An 18,357-nucleotide genomic window follows, 5' to 3' on the forward strand; every position below is an offset into this window, starting at 1 on the left:
TTAACGTTTAAGAAGTTTGTTATACGCAGGCGTTTTGTCTAAAATGCCAAACTGTGTGTGTGTGTATATATATATATATATATATACACAAATATAATATAAATATATATATAATATATATATTATATAAATTATATAATATATATATTATATATATATATATTATATATATATATATATTATATATATATATATATATTATATATATATATATATATATATTATATATATATATATATATATATATATATATATATATATATATATATATTATATTATATATATATTATATACACATACATATACACACACACACACTATATATATATATATACATACACACACATACATACATATATATGCAGAATTATTGGCATATCGATGCAAATTATAAATTACTTCAATGCATCTGATCAAAGTGTTCCAATAGTTTTGGAGGCTGAATGTTTTGAGGTTTAAACACAGACACAGAGAGAGAGAGAGAGAGAGAGAGAGAGAGAGAAAGGGGGAGGAGAGACAGGGTGAGGGAGAGGGAGGAGAAAGAGAGGAGAGCGAGAGATTCGAAAGGTACTCACTGTTACCATGGTAACACAGTTCACACACCCTGTCGCAGTTCACATGGCGACGAGTTATTATCCGTTAAATCATTACACGTTTAATTTCCGATCGCTTTTATCAATCAATACAAGAGTGAACTGTCTGTACAAAAATGGGTTGTACAAATCAGACTGTCTATACAAAATGTCCCAGAGTGAGTTATCATATATACACACACACACACACACACACACACACACACACACTTTCACGCTCTCTCTCTCTCTCACACACACAGACATTTTACAGCTCATTAGAGTTTTAATTAAGCCTAAACCTCATTTCTAGGCAGAAACAATCATAATTATACCAAAAAAATAACAGAATCATGTGTGAGTGAGTGTGTGTGAGAGATTACAAGTGAATAATTATTACTATCAACACTGATTTACACTGTTCATCTAGAAATCGAGTGCTTCTGAAAGGTCACATGATCCATGTAAAAACCACAGAGCGGTGAGACGGAGCATTTTCCAGCAGGAATCTTGTGTCTGTCTGAGGTTTGTTTTTTTCCAAGATCTAAAATCCTGCTTCCTCACCGCACATCTTTCTGCCCTGAGGAAGAGGTCCATGTCGGTAAAACTCAAGAGCCTTCAGTTAGAACAACAATCCTGCAGCTCGAGCGTGAGAAAACGTTCAATTATAGAAGCATTATGTGTTCTAGTGACCGGAAATGAAAAGAGAAAAGAAAAAAAAAAAAAAATCTGACACAGTGAGGCCATGGTTTATTAGTTTGCGGTCTCCGTCTTGGAGGATGAACCCGGCGAGGAGTCACTTCACAGAGGAAGAGTCAGTGTCACGTCGCCGTGGCGCTAGTATTTAACATACTCGGACTGAAGGGACTGAAAAGACAAAGAACAAGACACATAATCAGAGAGCGAAGCAGAGTGTGTCTTAATCCGGATGTTCAGATTGTAGTAATAAAGACAGCAAGAAGAAGGAGTGCAGGTTTGTGATCCATCAGACCATCTGTGATCATCTAACAGAATTTCTAACAGACACAGTCCTTAATTCAGATCGATTAAAAATAAGAGACACAGTGGAAAGAGTTTTGTTAAAGTAGAACAGGACAAATGCTAGGATAGAACAGGCGTGTGAGGGAAAAAGAAAAATTGGTAGCAAGATGACTGGGAAAAGTAGAAGTGGGAAAGCACAAAAAAAAAAATCCACTCACGGGGATTGAGCGGCTGAGGTGGCGGCCCGCGAACACGCCCGAAACGGGAACTCTGGGGTTTAAAGGTCTGAAGTTCCCTCTCCTCGCAGGCCTGCGCGCAGGAGCAGGAGGACTGTTCAGGTTGTTGTTAACTTCCTGTTGGAAACTCGGGATGGGGTATCCGAAACCGAAGCGGGGTGGAGGAGGGCCCGAGGGGAGGAGCGAAGGAGGAAGGGCGGGGTAGGAGGGTGCGGACGTGTCGTCGTCTTCGGCGTCTACAAAGTCGTCCAGGCTGTAAAGGTTGCCGAGGGAGCGGGCCAAGCCGGGTTTAAAGCTGCAACATGGACCGTTATAAAGACTCGTGTGCATTTCCATGATGGAATGTTTACGTAACTGAACATCCGTACGTCTCTATTTGTGTGTACATACCTCTTCAGGTTTCCGCTGGATGACGGGCTTCGAGCCAGTCTCCTGGTTACAGGGCCACTGGAGAAAGGAGGCGGCGCTTTAGAAGACTTCGAGGGAGGAATGGTGCCAGGAATCGGACGTAAACCGCTGAAAGAATGACAGGAGAAAGGTTTATTTATGAGTTTTGTTTGATTTATGAGTATTTATTTATTACAAGATGATGTACTAACTGCAGGGGTGCCAATAATTATGACACAAGTGGTTTTGTTAAATGTTTTACTTCAGTTCTCTGACATTTTAGCTTAACTTTCTAATTAAAAGAAAAGATCATCTTTTTTGTCGAGGGTGCCAATAATTCTGGAGCTGGGGTGTTACTCGGCTTACCCGAGAGTGGACAGAGACCTGAGAGGGCGGCGACACTTCAACGCTCTCAGGCGGTCTCCCTGAGTTAAGCCCATGTTATTGTCCATGAGGTCATTCTGTGGTGGAGAGAAATGAAGTAAATAAAGAAAGAAAGGTAATAAATGACGGCAGCATCGAAGGTCCTCTGAAACTCGGTACCTCGTCCATGCTTAGTGTGTTCAGGCTGCTGCTGAGAGAAACGTCGTCCAGGCCGGAGATGAGGTGAGCCAGGTCTCTCTCAGGGTACGGCCGCGGCCTCGGCTGCTTGGAGCGGTACAAATCCCCGTCCATCCACATGCTGTGCTGCTTTCTGTACCGAGAGAGAGAGACAGAGACAGAGAGACAGACAGAAAGAGTGGAAGACAGAGAGAGAGAGAGAGAGAGAGACAGAGTGAGAGAGAGAGAGAGAGAGAGAGACAGAGAGACAGACAGAGAGAGACAGAGAGGGACAGACAGAAAGAGATTACTATTTCTATTCAATTTTGATCTGAATTTTCTCTCGACCTCTTGGCTCACTCACTCTTCCAGAAAGTTCTGCTGTTGGCCGATGACTGAACCGGGCCTGCAGATGCGAATCCATGCGATGGCCTCTGCAGCCGTGAAGCGGTAATGCTTCATGAGATAGCAGCCGATCAGGGTGCCGGTCCTGCCCAGGCCAGCTACACACACATACACACACAATGAGACTCTTCTTACAAAAAAAAACAAAAAAAAAACACACATTTCCTGTCCCTCCATCCATGGAGTTGTTCTCGTATCTCACCTTTACAGTGGACGGCGACGGCGCCCTCGGACGTTTCGCAGATGTGCAGGAAGCGGCGTATGATGATGTCGCTCGGCGTGCCGCCGTCCTCGAAGAACAGGTCGTGATGCGCGAAGCCGGCGTCTGTAAAGCGGCTTCCCTCGTACATCTTCCTGTTGAGCCGGACCACGTCGCTGACGTTGTGCTGCCGGAAGTAGGGGAAGTACGCTTCCGGGGCATGGAGAGGGAATCCTGGGAATAAGGATCATGGAGGTCATTTGTGGAGAATCATTCCACAAGTCGAGGACAGAAAGATCTTATAACATAACATGATGTTCTCGCTCACCATTCTCGATTTTGCTCTTGGGATGAGGCCCACTGAAGGCCAGCAGCTTCCCTGGCACAATCCAGTTAAAGTCACCATTTTCTACACGCTGAATAAAAGAAAAGAATTTGATCAGTTGTATCACTAATCATTTAGTTATTAAAAGAAATAAACACCTAACGTCTGTTCACGTAAACTGATTAGGGCAGATAGCATGTTTATCTCATCTCTCGTCCCTCGTACTGTACGTCACCTCGTAGTGCTCGTACTCCTCAACGTCGAACGTCTCGAAGTCAAAGAACCCGTGCTGCAAGGCCTTGACAGAAGAGAAATAAATAATTAACTGACATCATCTTTAATTGTCCATTTTCTTAACAAATCTGTACATGCATCACAAGTGTTAAAAAAAAAAAAAGAACAGCATTTTCTTCATTTCTTCAAAGAGTCATTTAAACGCATACTTTAATATGACAAAAACACTTAGGGACTGAACTGGTCACTAACCATCCCATAGTTTTAGATATGTTCTCTTAAAACATACTCTTAAAAAAACAATGGTAAAATTCCTTGAATCCATTCTATCCTAAAAATGATTCCTCAATCAACTCATTGATTTGTTGATGGATTCACCAATCGCATTAATACATTCCATGCTTTGAATGATTCCTCAATCGACTCACTGATTCTTTGATTGATTCACCAATTGAATGAATCCATTCCATCCTTTAAATGATTCTTCGATCGACTCATTGACTCTGATTGATTCACCAATCGCATTAATACATTCCATGTTTTGAATGATTCCTCAATTGACTCATTGATTCTTTGATTCACCAATTACATGAATCCGTTCCATCCTTTAAATGATTCCTCAATCGACTCATGTATTCCTTGATTGATTCACCAATTACATGAATCCATTCCATCCTTTAAATGATTCCTCAATCGACTCATTGACTCTGATTGATTCACCAATCGCATTAATACATTCCATGCTTTGAATGATTCCTCAATTGACTCATTGATTCTTTGTTTGATTCACCCATTGCAAATACATTCCACCCTTTAAATGATTCCTCAATCGACTTATTGATTCCTTGATTGATTCACCAATTACATGAATCCGTTCCATCCTTTAAATGATTCCTCAATCGACTCATTGATTCTTTCATTGATTCACCCATTGCATTAATGTATTCCATCCTTTGAATGATTCCTCAATCGACTCAAATGATTCTTTGACTGATTCACCAATCACATGAATCCAATTCTATCCTTTAAATAATTCCTCAATTAACTCATTGTTTGATTCAGTGAATCATTAGGTAAAATATTGGTACTTGAGCTCACAAATCGGATCCAAACATCCTTGGCTCGCTTCAGTAAAAGACAAAACTATTAAACATTTCACAAAACATTTGATTCCATTTTGTAAAAAAAAAAAAAAAAAAAAAAGTTTGATTCCCATTGTCCAAATGATTCCTCGATTGACTCTCTGATTCTTTATTTGATTCACCAATTCATTCATTCATTCATTCATTCATTCATTTATTAATTCCAATCTCTCTAGGAACTCGTACTGTTGCAGCATTGCCTCTGGCATGTGGATAGAATTTAAGTTTTTATTTCATTATGTTGTTTAAAAATCTATTTCTGGCCAAAACGTTTTCAAAATCGTCAAGATTCCAGGATGAGAAAAAAAAAAATAAATCAGTGTTTAGTCTTTTTGAACCTTCAGGATGAAACTGAAGGAGACTTTATATGTGCACAGACTGAAAAATTCAATTTTTCGGGGGAAAGCCAGCGTCTGTATGTGTAATGAATTATTTCTATACATCATTTACTCTCTCAAGTCTGAAGCTATATGTTCCAGACAAACAGTAGGTTCTAGGTCTGTGGCAGGATCATGTAATACTGACTGCATGCTGTGAGAACAGAATAACGTTTCATATTCAAGCATTATCGTCCTTCCAACCTCCACAAACTTTGTCAAAACTTGTGTACATGATGAGGTTGTACTTTGTAGAAGACGGTTATGTAAACCTTCTGTCCTAGGCCGCTTCCTGTGACAGTGTTGGTAAGGCAGATAATTAGACTAAAGGATTATGATTAGGCTGTGCAGCTTCGAGAGGCGTAAATAAATGAAAGGGCTTCTGTTGCGCACTAACCTTACGGATTCCTTGTAAACAGTCTAAGATGGTGAGGTTGTAGGTGCAGTTCCCAAAGGCAGCATCTCTGAAGGAAAGAGGACACAGGACGTGAACCCGGTGTTCTCTTTGGGCTTGAATCTCAAAACGTACATAACCCCCCCCCCCACACACACACACACACACACACTGGAGATTTACCTGAAGGGCAGGTAGGACACGTTAGTCCCGGATATCAGGGCTCGGTAGACTTCCTCTGGAGTTCTTTTTAAGTATATTACCTGGAGTGGAAAACAAGACCAGATATCATCCACGAATGTTAAATGGTCTGTGAAATATTTAGACTGAAAGGGAGAAGGTGTTGAGCAAAGACCCACAGCGTAGGCGCCGATCAGGAAGGCGGCGTTGGCTCTCTCGTGCTGGTCGTAGCTGGTGTAATGAATGATGCGCTTCCGGGAAAGAGTGAAAGACTGGAGGGACACACAGAATACAAACTGTTGTACAAAGCCTTTTATTCCTCTAATTCCGCAGCAATTCAATCTGTTTATGAAACCTTATGATTGTGGGATGAAACGAGATCCGAAACATCTTCTCAGAGAAAACGTCACAATATTAATCATCACTAGGCTTAAACGACATCCCATTGAATTATCCGTTACCATGACAACGTGTTATGAAGCATTCAGATTCAGCTTTATTAATTATATAAAATGGTAGAAACTCGGCCAATCATAACACAATATACAGAAGGTACTACCCACAGCTGTTACTTAGCTAATGACCACTGGCTCGAAACCCGGCTTTGTGTTACAGCAGGCTGTTTAAATATTTCATCACGAGCCTGGTTGTGTGCGATTGTACATGTAGCACTTAATGGTTTTACGTTCTCTTTGTTTGTTTCAATCTCTCCCTGTTCTTGTAACTTGGCACCAAGGCTTTTTGCGCTTCTACGTGATTGACAGGGACACATTTAGTCCCAGATGTGTAATTCTTTATCAGATGGACTTCGTCACAATCCAGATATAAATGTGGCTCACCATGAACAAACCAGAGATAACAGTGGCAAGGGAAAACTCCCCGAGAAGTCATTTAGACTCAAAAAGTGGCTGCACCAGCGTGATCATTTCTTTTCTACAACTGTACACTGTAATGTCGAACAGTTTGTGTTGGTGACTATACTGAACATCCTTCCACCAATTTACTCGCTTTGGACAAAAAAAAAAAATACCGCTGTTTAAACCAAATTGTTCTAGGCAAGCTAAAAATGGAAAAACACTAAGAAACGCTAGATACCAAGATGTACGTCTTGGGCGTGTCCCAATAAGGTGCTTTTTATATAATAAAGAAAGCTTTAAGCAATGGTCCTTCGGTTGCTTGTTAAGGTATACTATATATTTAACTTTTCAAGCCACCGCAAGAGATGTGATACACAGACATTGTTAGCACAGGATAACAAGCTACCTTCATCCACTTTTGGTCTCTAACGCCAAAACCTCCAACAATTGTCTGTCAGCTCCAGATGTAAGAAACCCACTCATGTCTTTGAGAACCTGCCAGGACCTTCTGCTCCTCTCTGATTCAGCACTAATGAACAACGCAAAGGTGTTGGGAGTACCAAGAGAGGAAATAAGTGCAGGAAGCTGTTCTCGACTGCATGATGTAATTGTTTTAATACACCTCAATGCACTTGCCACTGGTTGTGTCCCGGTCCCTTTACATGAGTCCTTTCTACTTATACCTATACTACTAACAAATACATGATGGTCAAAAAGCATTCCTGGTGTTTAGAACAGCACTCAAGGGATCGAGTAGAATTCACACAAATGGGTCAAACACCTTTTTCCAAAATTTGCTTGTAAACACGGCTCATCTGTCTTAGTGACCATTCCAAAAAGAGAGTTCTTTAACATGATCTAATCAGCATGACGTGAAGGACAAACAGCAGCTCTTCGTGATGGGACCACCATCACAGATCAACAGACTTTCTGCCGGAGCTTGTCGTCTCACCTTGAGCTTTTTGTTCAGTTTACAGCAGTATCGATACACCACGGCCAGGTTGAGAGGGCCGAAGTCTGCGTAGAAGCTGAAACGGAAAATCAGAAGCATGCATAAGACGCTGTAATGTTTATCTTTGAGTCCTACAGAATTGTATCATCGTCTGATCGATTCATTTCTAGCAAAAGGTTCAGGTTTAAGTTAAGGGGTTGTCGTTCCCATAGTAACAGTTTACGCACAGATGTGTGTGTTTGCTTTAACAGTAGGAGTCTCCGATGTCAGAACTTTGGTAAGACATAAAACATGGCAAGTTTGTAGCTGCTATAAAGAAAGCGATAACGGGGACAACCGGTCGTCGATACACTGCTGTGTTTTAAGCGGAATCAAAAATTTCCTGTTCTGTGTGTGACATAAAAAAAAAAAAAAAAATACACACAGCATCCTGAATGTTCAAACTTTTTAGCACTAAATTGTCAATGTTTTGTTTTTCTATTTTTCTTTTAACACAAAACTACTCACTTTTCATAGACAAACTCGTCGTCTGTGCAGAAGTAGTGTGCGTTCGCTGTACTTTTCGGTTTTCCTCGGAGAGTTGCAAAGTATAAGCGATCTGCAAACAAACAAACAAACAAACAAACAAACAGCAATAAGTGCTTGGACCCCTAAATCGTGACGTAATTGACGCACGCGGCGTCCTTCTTCTTTTTTCTTTTTTTTTTTACAAAACAATTATAGCATTTTGTTTGTTTTTTTTTGTTTGTTTTTTAAATATGAAACAGTTATTTTTAAAACAATAACAAAAATTAAAATAATACCTTTAATTAACTCGGCGGCTCCGAAAACGCCGATTTCACGCGCCATTGCGTTCAATATCTGCGACACTGAACGGTGTAGAATTATGCGGCGGAGAATATTCCCATGTCGCAGACAAAAGTTTACATTTAAGCCGAAAATGAAAGTTATTTCCTAGCAAAGTTGTTTTCTTTTTTTACCCCCCCCTTACACACACCACGCGTCGTAGCTATTAAACTTCCCTGGACTTTAAAAAGGGACGTCGCTAAAGCCACGTAAAACACTGCATACTACAGCACTAAGTAGTACGCCATCAGTACGCGACTGCACTATTTATCAAATAGCACGCAAGTATGCGAGAACGCCGTCGCTTGGCAACCGCCTGTCCCTGGGTCGCGCGAAGAAGCGTTGCCATGGAAGGGCGGGCTTTTTAGCGTGATCTGACCAATCAGCGTTCGGGGCGAGGCAGGCGACGTCAAAAGGGCGGGAGAAGGATTTACTGAGATAGAAACATGAAGGCTAATGGGTTTTTTTTTTAATCTAAAGCCTCTTTAGACCTTTTCACACATTTAATGGAATTTACATGGAATTCCTGACTAAAATATATACCTTTTTAGAAGCTCTATGAGTGTTTCGTTCACGTCACTTCATTTATTCATTTAGCTCGAGTTTCCATGGTGAAATTGTACTAATGTGACTTTGAGGACAGTGACATTAGTAGGAGAGCCACAGCAAACCTTACGTTACCACAAAAATACCATCTTATCACCATCCCTAGTGTCATCTTAGTCAACAACATTTTACCACTGAAAGCATTCCTTCGATAACTTACGCTAGACGTATTTACCAGAGCCAAATGAGCACTTCGGCATGTTTTTCCTGACATATAATCATCATTTCCCAACCAGGTTTTGTGCAAACGTCCATCTCTTCTGAGCTTGAACTTTACATTGTATGGGGATGTGGTAGCTTAGTGGTTAAGGTAGTTGGACTACTGCTCAGAAGGATGTAGGTTCGAATCCTAGGTCCACCAAGCTGCCACCTGTGGGCCCCTGAGCAGTTGTATAACATGAGATAAAATCTGTGTGAGTCTGCCAAATGCCAGAAAAAGTACATTACCGTGAGCACAGAGAATACAGTACCCTAAGAACGGAACATATGGCACCTTGAGCTTAGAGCATACACTACACTGAGATTGGGCCATATGGTACCCTAAGTGAGAAACATACAGTGCACTGAGGATATAGAACCTTAAGACTGGAACATACAGTACCCTGAAGTTGGAGCATACAGTACTCTGAGGTTTCAGCATACCGAACTTGAACTTGAACCTGAGCACTGAGGGCACAGTACCTTGAGACTAGACCATATTTACAGGATAAATATGGTAACCTGAAGCATACAGTACGCTGAGGTCAGAATATACAATACCCTAAGTGAGGAACATATGGTACCCCTGAGACTTGAACATACAGAATGCTGAGTATGGAACATGTGGTATCCTAAACTTTTAAGCAGTACCCTGAGTTTGGAATGTACAGTTCCCTATGTGAGGAACCTTGGTCTAATAAGGCTCACGTTCGTTCACAACCCTCAACCACACATCACCTGATGCTTCCATCTTCAACAATGGACCTCTAGAATTTTTCAGTGTGCAAGCAAATAATGATTTTTAAAGTGGTTTCTTATATTATGTTCAGCCATAAAGATAGCTGTCAGCTGTATGTCATAATCTTAAAAAGAACTAATCAGGGTCTTGAAATGTCTTCAACATTATTTCACAAGTAAAAAATAACAAGTTACCTGCGATGTGTGTGATCCAGGCAGTTGGGGGTACCAGGGCAGGAGGCCTTCGTTTAACCCGCCAGTGTCCCCCCCAGACTGGCAAACGGGACATGCCTTCATTGAGGTCAGGAATAAGATGCTAATGAGTCCAAACTCTCCAAATTCCTCAGATATTCCTCACCAACGTGCATTCTTTACTGAGAAGTCTGTCAGAAAGCTCGTCATAACCTTGACGTTATCCAAGTGGAGCGGAATTTTGTTTTCTAAAAAAAAAAAACAACTATAAGAACCTGCTCACCTGAGAACATGCCATGGAACAAGAGCGAGAGCCACTCGGGTTACAGACTCGGGTTACCCCGGCTCTTGTCCTGATGCGGCGTTCCGTTACACTCGCTCCTTATACGTGAGGACGTCACGTATTTCCAGGCTTGATCTTGGACTTCTCGGGTCCATAACCTATCCTTGTTTCCTATATGGTATCTCTCAACAGCGTGCATGAAAACATTCTATTTCTTCCAAGACAGCAGGCGCTGTGAGACGGCAACATCCAAGACGATGAGACAGTGTAAAGATCAGGGCTCCGTCCAAACGGAGAATGGTGTCCGATAGCAGGGTACGGTCTCTAATAAGGTTACAGGAGATGTTATTAGGATGGTGTGGAGGACATATGAGAAACCCTGAGGTGTGTTTATTTATGTCACGGAAGAAATGATATAGGAAAAGAACTGAAATAAACTAAAACACACCCAATGGTGCCCTGTTGTGCTGATCTCACGATGTCAATGCTATCACACTAAAACTCTGGAAGCTTTACGCATTCATCTAACCGAAAAAGGATTTTGTTTGTTCTTTCAATAATACTCTGGAAAGAGAAAAATCCATGTGACCCTTTTAGATCCTTCTCTCAAGCTTTCACATGAGAGCCTTTTTCTAAAATGTTCTTGTTGTTTCTGATAAGTTACAGGAAATTTCAGAAGTAAATAAATAAAATGGATAATAATATGGATTATAATTATGTCTATATGGTTATATTATGTCTTTTATATTTGGTTTATTATTATTATAAATATTAGTGTATTTTAATAAATACCATTTTTGACCACAGGGTGGCGCAATACACATGACTAGAAAATTCGAATTAATGTTTTATAAATTCGTGTAAATGTTTTTTTTTTAAATAAAAAATGTAATTTATTATTATTATTATTATTATTATTATTATTATTATTATTAATGATATCCTATCTATTTAATACTTTGCCTTCATATTAGAAGAAAAAACGAGCAATCTAATTGGCTGGTCTGAGGAGGCGTGAGCGTGTCGTCACCGTATACCACAGAACATTTATTTTCACGAGATGCTTCACTCGTGTTTAGTTTTCTGGGTTCCACGTAAACAACTAATTTGTAGGGAACAAATCGCTGGTTTCGTTTAACACCGATAACTGATTAATTTAATTCGACCAAAAAAAAATATACGCATTTATAATGATTGCAATGAAGCTAATTCACGTGGTTTAATTTACAGGGCGACTTTTAGTCACGAGTGGCACTTCTTGCCTTTGGTTTAAAACGTCTTAGTGGAACTCGAAGATGGCGGCGGTGACGACAATGCGGCGCTGCTTCAGGATCCTCAGACATCTGGTAAAATTAGTTCAGCACATGTTGTGCATGGGTTATTTTTTAAAAGAATACTTATGCACGTCCTTTTGATCGAAATGCCAGTTAAAACAGTCGAAATAACTGCATGCACATCATAGTGATCGCTCCATATTGAACTTCAAAAAAAAAAAAAAAAAAAGAGTTGATAACTGTAACTTTATTCTGGGTTTATTTTGTGAATCTTTCCATCATCAGACATGTCTTCAGAGTTGCCATGTGCTCGTATAAAAAAATCTATCTGATGCAACTTGCTTAGTATTAGGACATTCAGGTGACCCTTTCCACATGATATTTGTTTTTTTGTTGCAACATGGGTAAACGGTTCATATGAACGACTCCGAACCGACTCCACTACATTAAGTAACTACGACTTGGATTTTGCAGCGTATTTACGATTGAACACACACACACACACACACACACACACACGAGCAGTTTGTACTCTCTGCATGAATCAAACGTTTCTATGTTGCTGCTTCTAAAGAGAACACCATTTGCAGGACAGGGAGTCGATTCAGAAAAAAAAAGAGTCGAATCGACTCGAATTCAAGATTCGGTTCACATGTTTTCGGCACCTACGACGTGAAATGAGAGCGTACTCTGAATGCTAATCAGTAATCATCTGATTTTATGCCCTCTGCCTAATACAGCTAATCATCTGTAAATTTTTAGTGCAAAATTATTTGGACACTGAGTGAACAAACAGTGAGCCAATGAACGAACTCCCGTTCTCATTACAGCCACGCCCCCTAGGGTTTGGCAGGAGTGTGACCCATTGGTGAAAGAAAAATACAGTGCAACAGGAGTGACCATTCTGCATTGCAATGCAATGTTGGTTATTTAATAATCGTTGGCATTTTAACAAAAAAGTTAAGAACGATATATAACAGTATGCTTAATGTATCTGTTACTGTTTTCTCTCTCTCTCTCTGTCTACCTGTCTCTCTGTGGAAGCCCCAGTCGTCGTCCCGCCGCTGTAGACCTTGTCCCAGGCTTTGGGCAGCCGGACCTAATCACGTCCTTCATCACCCGTCAGCTTTCAGCTCACAGCAATGGAGAGGATTCAGACAAAGCAGTGGTACTTGCTCTACTTAGATTATAAACAACAACAAAAACTTTCAACTCCTGAAGAGAAAATTGTGTCTAGAAAAGCTGGTGTGGAGAAATCTGATTCGTCGCAGTGTGTTCATGTTGTGTGTTCTACTTTTAGTGGCTGCTGGACAAGTTCTTCAGTTCAAGTTGTCGGACATCGGCGAGGGAATCATAGAGGTGACGGTCAAAGAGTGGTGCGTATCTAGATGTGGTAGAGGAATTGAGCCAGCTGCTCAGTCACTTCTCTTCACTTGGCTTATTTACATATGGTTGAACTATTTTCCATGACTCAGCCTACCTGTGGTGACTTCTCCTCCTGTCTTTGTATATCACCAGATTTCTGTGGAAACATTAAACCAGCTGTTACGTAACTTTTTGTTTTTTTGCCTTTTGTTGGAAGGTATGTGAAGGAGGGCGATAAGGTTTCCCAGTTCGACAGCATCTGCGAGGTGCAGAGCGACAAAGCCTCCGTCACTATTACAAGCCGATATGATGGAGTCATTAGGAAGCTTTACTACGACGTGGACGCGGTCGCCCTCGTTGGATCGCCTCTCGTAGACATCGAGACGGACGCGCCTCAAGGTACTTGGTTCTGACAGTAAATATACTCGTGATCATGCAAAGTGAGATGTTGGCATTCGTTCCAAATGCCTCTTTTGTTGTTGTGTGGTCAATGTTACTTTCTGCGTCCTGCAGATGGCGGTCATGAGGAGGACGTTGTGGAGACACCTGCAGTATCTCATGAACACACTCACCAGGAGATTAAAGGACATAAAACTCTGGCTACACCCGCAGTGCGACGTCTCGCCATGGAGAACAATGTAGGTATAAACTGACCTTCAGAGGCGGAGGTAGATGAACATGTATAACGTATTAACAGCCAATCTTTCTTCTTGTGGTTATTTGCTTGTTAACTTGTTTGTCAGATTAAGCTGAGTGAGGTGGTGGGGACGGGAAAGGACAACCGTATCCTAAAGGAGGACATCCTTAACTTTTTGGCCAAGCAGACGGGTGCAATCCTTCCTTACGATGACGTGAAGGTGCCATCTGCGCCCGCTGCTCCTGCCAAGGCTGAGAAACCAGCTCCGCCTCCTACACCCACCGTCCCCCGACCTGTTTTTACTGGGAAAGACAAGACCGAGACACTCAACGGTGACCTCAACCACTTTAGCTTTTCCTTCAGTTACAAAGATTTCAGCTAATCTTTTTACTGACATCACCTCATCATGTCCTTGACAATCTGTCTTAATGTCCACAGGTTTCCAGAAAGCCATGGTGAAGACGATGACAGCTGCCTTGAAGATCCCTCACTTCGGTTACTGTGATGAGGTGGACCTCACCCAGCTGGTGAGATTACGCGCCGAACTGAAAGGTGCGGCTGAATCCCGGGGAGTCAAACTGAGCTACATGCCCTTCTTCATTAAGGTATAACTGAGTGCTTGTCTTCTTCGGTCTTAAACCTTAAATACATGGGAATGGGTAGATATGTATATGGATTGATCAGTGGTAGATGATTTGATGGATAGGTGCACTGGGAGATGGATGGATAAATTGTTTGGTAAATTATGGATAGATGGATGGATGGATAAATTGACTGGTAGAAGGATGGTAGGTGGATGGATGCATAAGTAGACAGGGGCTTGATGTTTGGAGTAGTAGATAGGTCCATAAATAGATGCATGTGGAATCGATAGATAGATGGATATATGAGTGCATAGATGTAAAGCTTGGTGGGTGGATGAATGGATTGGGAGATGGATAGACAGATAGATGGGTGGATAAAGTGATAAGATGAACAGGTGAATGAGTGGTGTACTACTGGTGGATGGATGGATAGATGGGTGAACAGATACAGAGAAGGGAGGATGACTGGGTGGAATGATGGCTGATTGGTTGAACTGGTAGGTTAATGGATGGTTGGATATGTAGATGGATGGACTGGTAGCTTGGTAGATTCATGGGTAATGGGATGAAGGGATTGGAGGCTAGATGGACAAGTGGATGAAAAAGTAGTTGGGTAATTTGATGTGTTGATGGATGGAAAAGTGGACAGATGGAGGAATCCGATAAAGGGATGAATGAAATTATTTCTTGATGGGTATATGAGATGGATGGATGGATGGTGCAGATGCATCCTTTATCCATGTGTTTATCCTTTGCTGAGAAATCTTGAGACTTGTTCACATTTGTTAAAGATATCCCACTCTGCTATATTTAGGCCGCGTCTCTCGGCCTGCTGCAGTTCCCCATCCTAAACGCCTCGGTTGATGAAGACTGTCAGAACATCACTTACAAGGTGAGATCGGACAGCTCCCATAATTCCTCGGCCTTCTACCTAAAAATGCATCATTGAATTTCCTTTGTGCTGTTTGCAGGCATCCCATAACATCGGTCTGGCCATGGACACTCCGCAGGGACTGCTGGTGCCCAACGTGAAAGGCGTGCAGGCTCTGAGTGTGTTTGATGTCGCAGCTGAACTGAACCGACTGCAGGCGCTGGGTTCGGGCGGGCAGCTGGGCTCGGCAGACCTGACGGGGGGCACGTTCACCATCTCCAACATCGGCTCGGTGAGCTTAGAGACTCTCTAGACTCTTAGAGACTAGGGAAAAGCTTTTTGATTACACCAGCAAATGAGATCGAGACTACAGAAACATTAATAAAAAAAAAAAAATCTAGATAAAAACAAATTTACAATACAAGAACTTTACAACCCAATTATCGTGAAAAATAAATAAATATTAAGAATAGAATAATTCTTCATATATACACACACACAATATATATATATATATTTTTTTTACATTTTATGGCGTTACAATTTATTGAACCCGATGTATACGGTCAGCTCCAGAATTATTAGCACCCTTGGAAAAATGTTTTTAAAATATGGTTAATTAGCGTAAAATTCAGTGAAAATTTGAGAGAAATGTATCCTTTAACTGAATTACATTTTTTTTTTAAAGTAAAAAAAAGTATTTCAAATAAAAACAAATATCTACTTTTAACACTTACATTTTTAGCAAAAAAAAAAATTATTTGACTATTTTTTCTTCTTATTATTATTTTTTAATAATTTGTGCACTGGTTGCTAGTCCATCTAATTTGGCCCTTTTATTCCGGTAAATCAACTCACTAGCCAAAAGATGGCGCTACATCCTGAAAACAAGTTGTGTTTTGCTGCCTAATGAGTCGAATGCACCTCACGTTGTTCCGGTTCTTATTTGTTTTTTTTTTTAGAACGCACGCACAAAATCTGCATTCGATTAATGATTCTTAATGGCGAAAGAAAAAACAGGAAAGCGGAGTGTGTTCAGCTGCCATGTTGAGCTCAGCCGGCCAGGGAGCTTTGAGAGATAAGACGCATGCTGGGTTTAGATGACCTTGACAAGCTCTCGGAGAGCTGAGTCAGCGCTGCCCGATTCAGCCGTGACGAAAGGATCCGTCGTGAGGGAGATTGAAATCTCACGCTGCATCAGATCATCTGAGGCCTGGTTAAGGAGTAACAAAAACAGAGCTTGAGAAACTCAATTATGTGACAAAACACTGGCATTTAGTTGAGAAGCAGAGATGTACTCGATACCATGCTCTTATGTTGTACTTCATACTGTGAGACAAGCGTAGTTTCTGTAACCACGGCAACAAGTTGTCTTTATTTGTCACACATACTTTACTGCACAGTGAAATTCTTTCTTCGCACATCCCATCCTTGGAGGTTGGGATCAGAGCTCAGGGTCAGCCATGATACAGTGCCCCTGGAGCAGGGTGGGTATTGCTCAAGGGTTCAACAGTGGCAAGTTAACTAATATAGCTAGCTAACGCAACACAAGGTCGCGTCCTAAAAGCAGCTCATTCCAGAGCAGTGTCAGTGATGACAGCAGATTGAGGACGGAGTGATCTGGAGCCCATGGTTTCATTTGTGATGTTTCAGATCGGAGGGACTTACGCCAAGCCGGTCATCCTGCCTCCGGAGGTGGCCATCGGAGCTTTGGGAAAGATCCAGGTGAGCTTCAGCACATTTTAATAATAATTATAAAAAAAAAAATAAAAATAAAAAAAAAAGACGGAGATCCCGGTCCAGATTTCATTGATTATTAAATGTAAAATTTAAAAAAATATAAGATAATATAAAATATAACAATAATATAATATTATTGTAGTATAATAAAAAATAATATAAAACGTATAATTTATTGTAAAAAATTTGTATTTATATAAAACAATACCATTTTATAATAATAAATAACTGTAAATGAAACGGAAGCTGCCAGATCAGTGGAATAAAATGAATATTAAATGAATGAATATTAAAAATAAACTAAAATAGAAAATATTTCCACCTTTTCTTAGAAGCATGTTTTAATATTGCTTCTCTTTTCTTCCTCTTCCCGCATTCATGCTCCCACCCTCCCGTTTCCGTCTCCTCCAGATCCTGCCGAGGTTCAATGCCTCTGGTGAGCTGGTTAAAGCCCACCTGATGAACGTGAGCTGGTCAGCTGATCACCGCGTCATCGACGGCGCCACCATGTCCCGCTTCTCCAACCTGTGGCGCTCCTACTTGGAACGACCCACTTCCATGCTGCTAGACCTCAAATGAGGGTTTCTACAAACCACTGATTCATCACTACACCATGCCTTCCTGCCGTTACTCACAAAAGAAAAACACCACAGAGACAAACCTGGATCTTTTCCTTTTGTCTGAACTGTATGTAAGTTTGAGCGTATTTTAATAAAATGACACTCTTTCGGGTGTCATGTAGATAATTCCGGGTTCTCTAGCTTCGTTCTTTTTCCTTTTGGACCTGAAAATCAAATCGTGTTTCGGCTCTCTCTCTGAGCTAATACACTTGAGATAATATGAGAAGAATTTCCCAGAAGGCTTTGTGGCAAAATTTGTCTGATAAAAATAAATGTGAAAAGAATAAACAAATAAAAAAATAAAAAAAATCCAAAAGTAAAAATAGCACACGATTTGCCATTTTCAAACTTTGTTGCTAATTAGCAAGCTAATCTCTCCTCTACAAGCTAGAATCATATGTTCATGCTAATCAAACAAGCTAATAAAACTAACTACGCAGTAACGTTGCTACAATAATATAGCCTGCTTATAACTAGTTCATAGCTAGTTATAGCAACTTAACAAGCCAATATTCCTGTAGGCTCCAACTAATAACCAGCCTGAAGTCTCAACCTGCTTCACTGTATCTAGATTAGCTATCTGACTTAACTAGGAAGCTAGCATCAGTAATATTGGCTTTTT

At 40.8% G+C, this 18,357-nt stretch overlaps 2 protein-coding genes across 3 annotated transcripts; one reads left to right on the forward strand and one right to left on the reverse strand.

The window, feature by feature from the left end:
- Nucleotides 1-449: 449 nt before the first annotated feature.
- cdc14aa (cell division cycle 14Aa) lies at nucleotides 450-10,890 on the reverse strand. 2 transcript variants are annotated; one of them, XM_058393935.1, is made up of 15 exons: nucleotides 10,365-10,890; nucleotides 8,289-8,379; nucleotides 7,782-7,857; nucleotides 6,152-6,244; nucleotides 5,976-6,055; nucleotides 5,796-5,862; nucleotides 3,881-3,943; nucleotides 3,649-3,736; nucleotides 3,324-3,554; nucleotides 3,081-3,219; nucleotides 2,720-2,870; nucleotides 2,543-2,637; nucleotides 2,180-2,305; nucleotides 1,772-2,084; nucleotides 450-1,439 (listed from the first exon to the last, which is right to left on the reverse strand). In XM_058393935.1, the coding sequence occupies exons 1-15, from the start codon at nucleotides 10,456-10,458 to the stop codon at nucleotides 1,410-1,412; spliced, it is 1,737 nt and encodes a 578-aa protein (XP_058249918.1). In that variant the 5' UTR covers nucleotides 10,459-10,890; the 3' UTR covers nucleotides 450-1,409. The 2 variants fall into 2 exon arrangements, with proteins under 2 accessions (XP_058249918.1, XP_058249919.1); XM_058393936.1 differs by lacking the exon at nucleotides 10,365-10,890 and adding an exon at nucleotides 8,585-8,961 and having other exon boundaries at nucleotides 454-1,439.
- Nucleotides 10,891-11,749: 859 nt separating this feature from the next.
- On the forward strand, nucleotides 11,750-17,861 carry LOC131355831 (lipoamide acyltransferase component of branched-chain alpha-keto acid dehydrogenase complex, mitochondrial-like). The gene is made up of 11 exons (XM_058394347.1): nucleotides 11,750-11,990; nucleotides 12,963-13,086; nucleotides 13,219-13,294; nucleotides 13,501-13,682; nucleotides 13,797-13,921; nucleotides 14,027-14,252; nucleotides 14,359-14,525; nucleotides 15,319-15,396; nucleotides 15,476-15,667; nucleotides 17,029-17,100; nucleotides 17,527-17,861. Exons 1-11 carry the CDS (start codon nucleotides 11,940-11,942, stop codon nucleotides 17,692-17,694), a joined length of 1,461 nt encoding a protein of 486 aa, XP_058250330.1. The 5' UTR covers nucleotides 11,750-11,939; the 3' UTR covers nucleotides 17,695-17,861.
- Nucleotides 17,862-18,357: the final 496 nt, after the last annotated feature.

Source organism: Hemibagrus wyckioides, linkage group LG07 (genome assembly GCF_019097595.1).
Source record: "Hemibagrus wyckioides isolate EC202008001 linkage group LG07, SWU_Hwy_1.0, whole genome shotgun sequence".
Classification (NCBI taxonomy): Eukaryota; Metazoa; Chordata; class Actinopteri; order Siluriformes; family Bagridae; genus Hemibagrus; species Hemibagrus wyckioides.

Excerpts from the sequence above, each read along its gene's own strand:
- cdc14aa (XM_058393935.1), bottom strand. The coding sequence starts at position 10,458 with ATGTCCCGTTTGCCAGTCTGGGGGGGACACTGGCGGGTTAAACGAAGG. Across the intron at positions 3,737-3,880 it reads AGGAGTACGAGCACTACGAG|CGTGTAGAAAATGGTGACTT; the intron begins GTGACGTACAGT and ends TCTTTTATTCAG. Across the intron at positions 2,638-2,719 it reads ACACACTAAGCATGGACGAG|AATGACCTCATGGACAATAA; the intron begins GTACCGAGTTTC and ends TCTCCACCACAG.
- LOC131355831 (XM_058394347.1), top strand. The coding sequence starts at position 11,940 with ATGGCGGCGGTGACGACAATGCGGCGCTGCTTCAGGATCCTCAGACAT. Across the intron at positions 13,295-13,500 it reads GAGGTGACGGTCAAAGAGTG|GTATGTGAAGGAGGGCGATA; the intron begins GTGCGTATCTAG and ends TTTTGTTGGAAG. Across the intron at positions 17,101-17,526 it reads GAGCTTTGGGAAAGATCCAG|ATCCTGCCGAGGTTCAATGC; the intron begins GTGAGCTTCAGC and ends CGTCTCCTCCAG.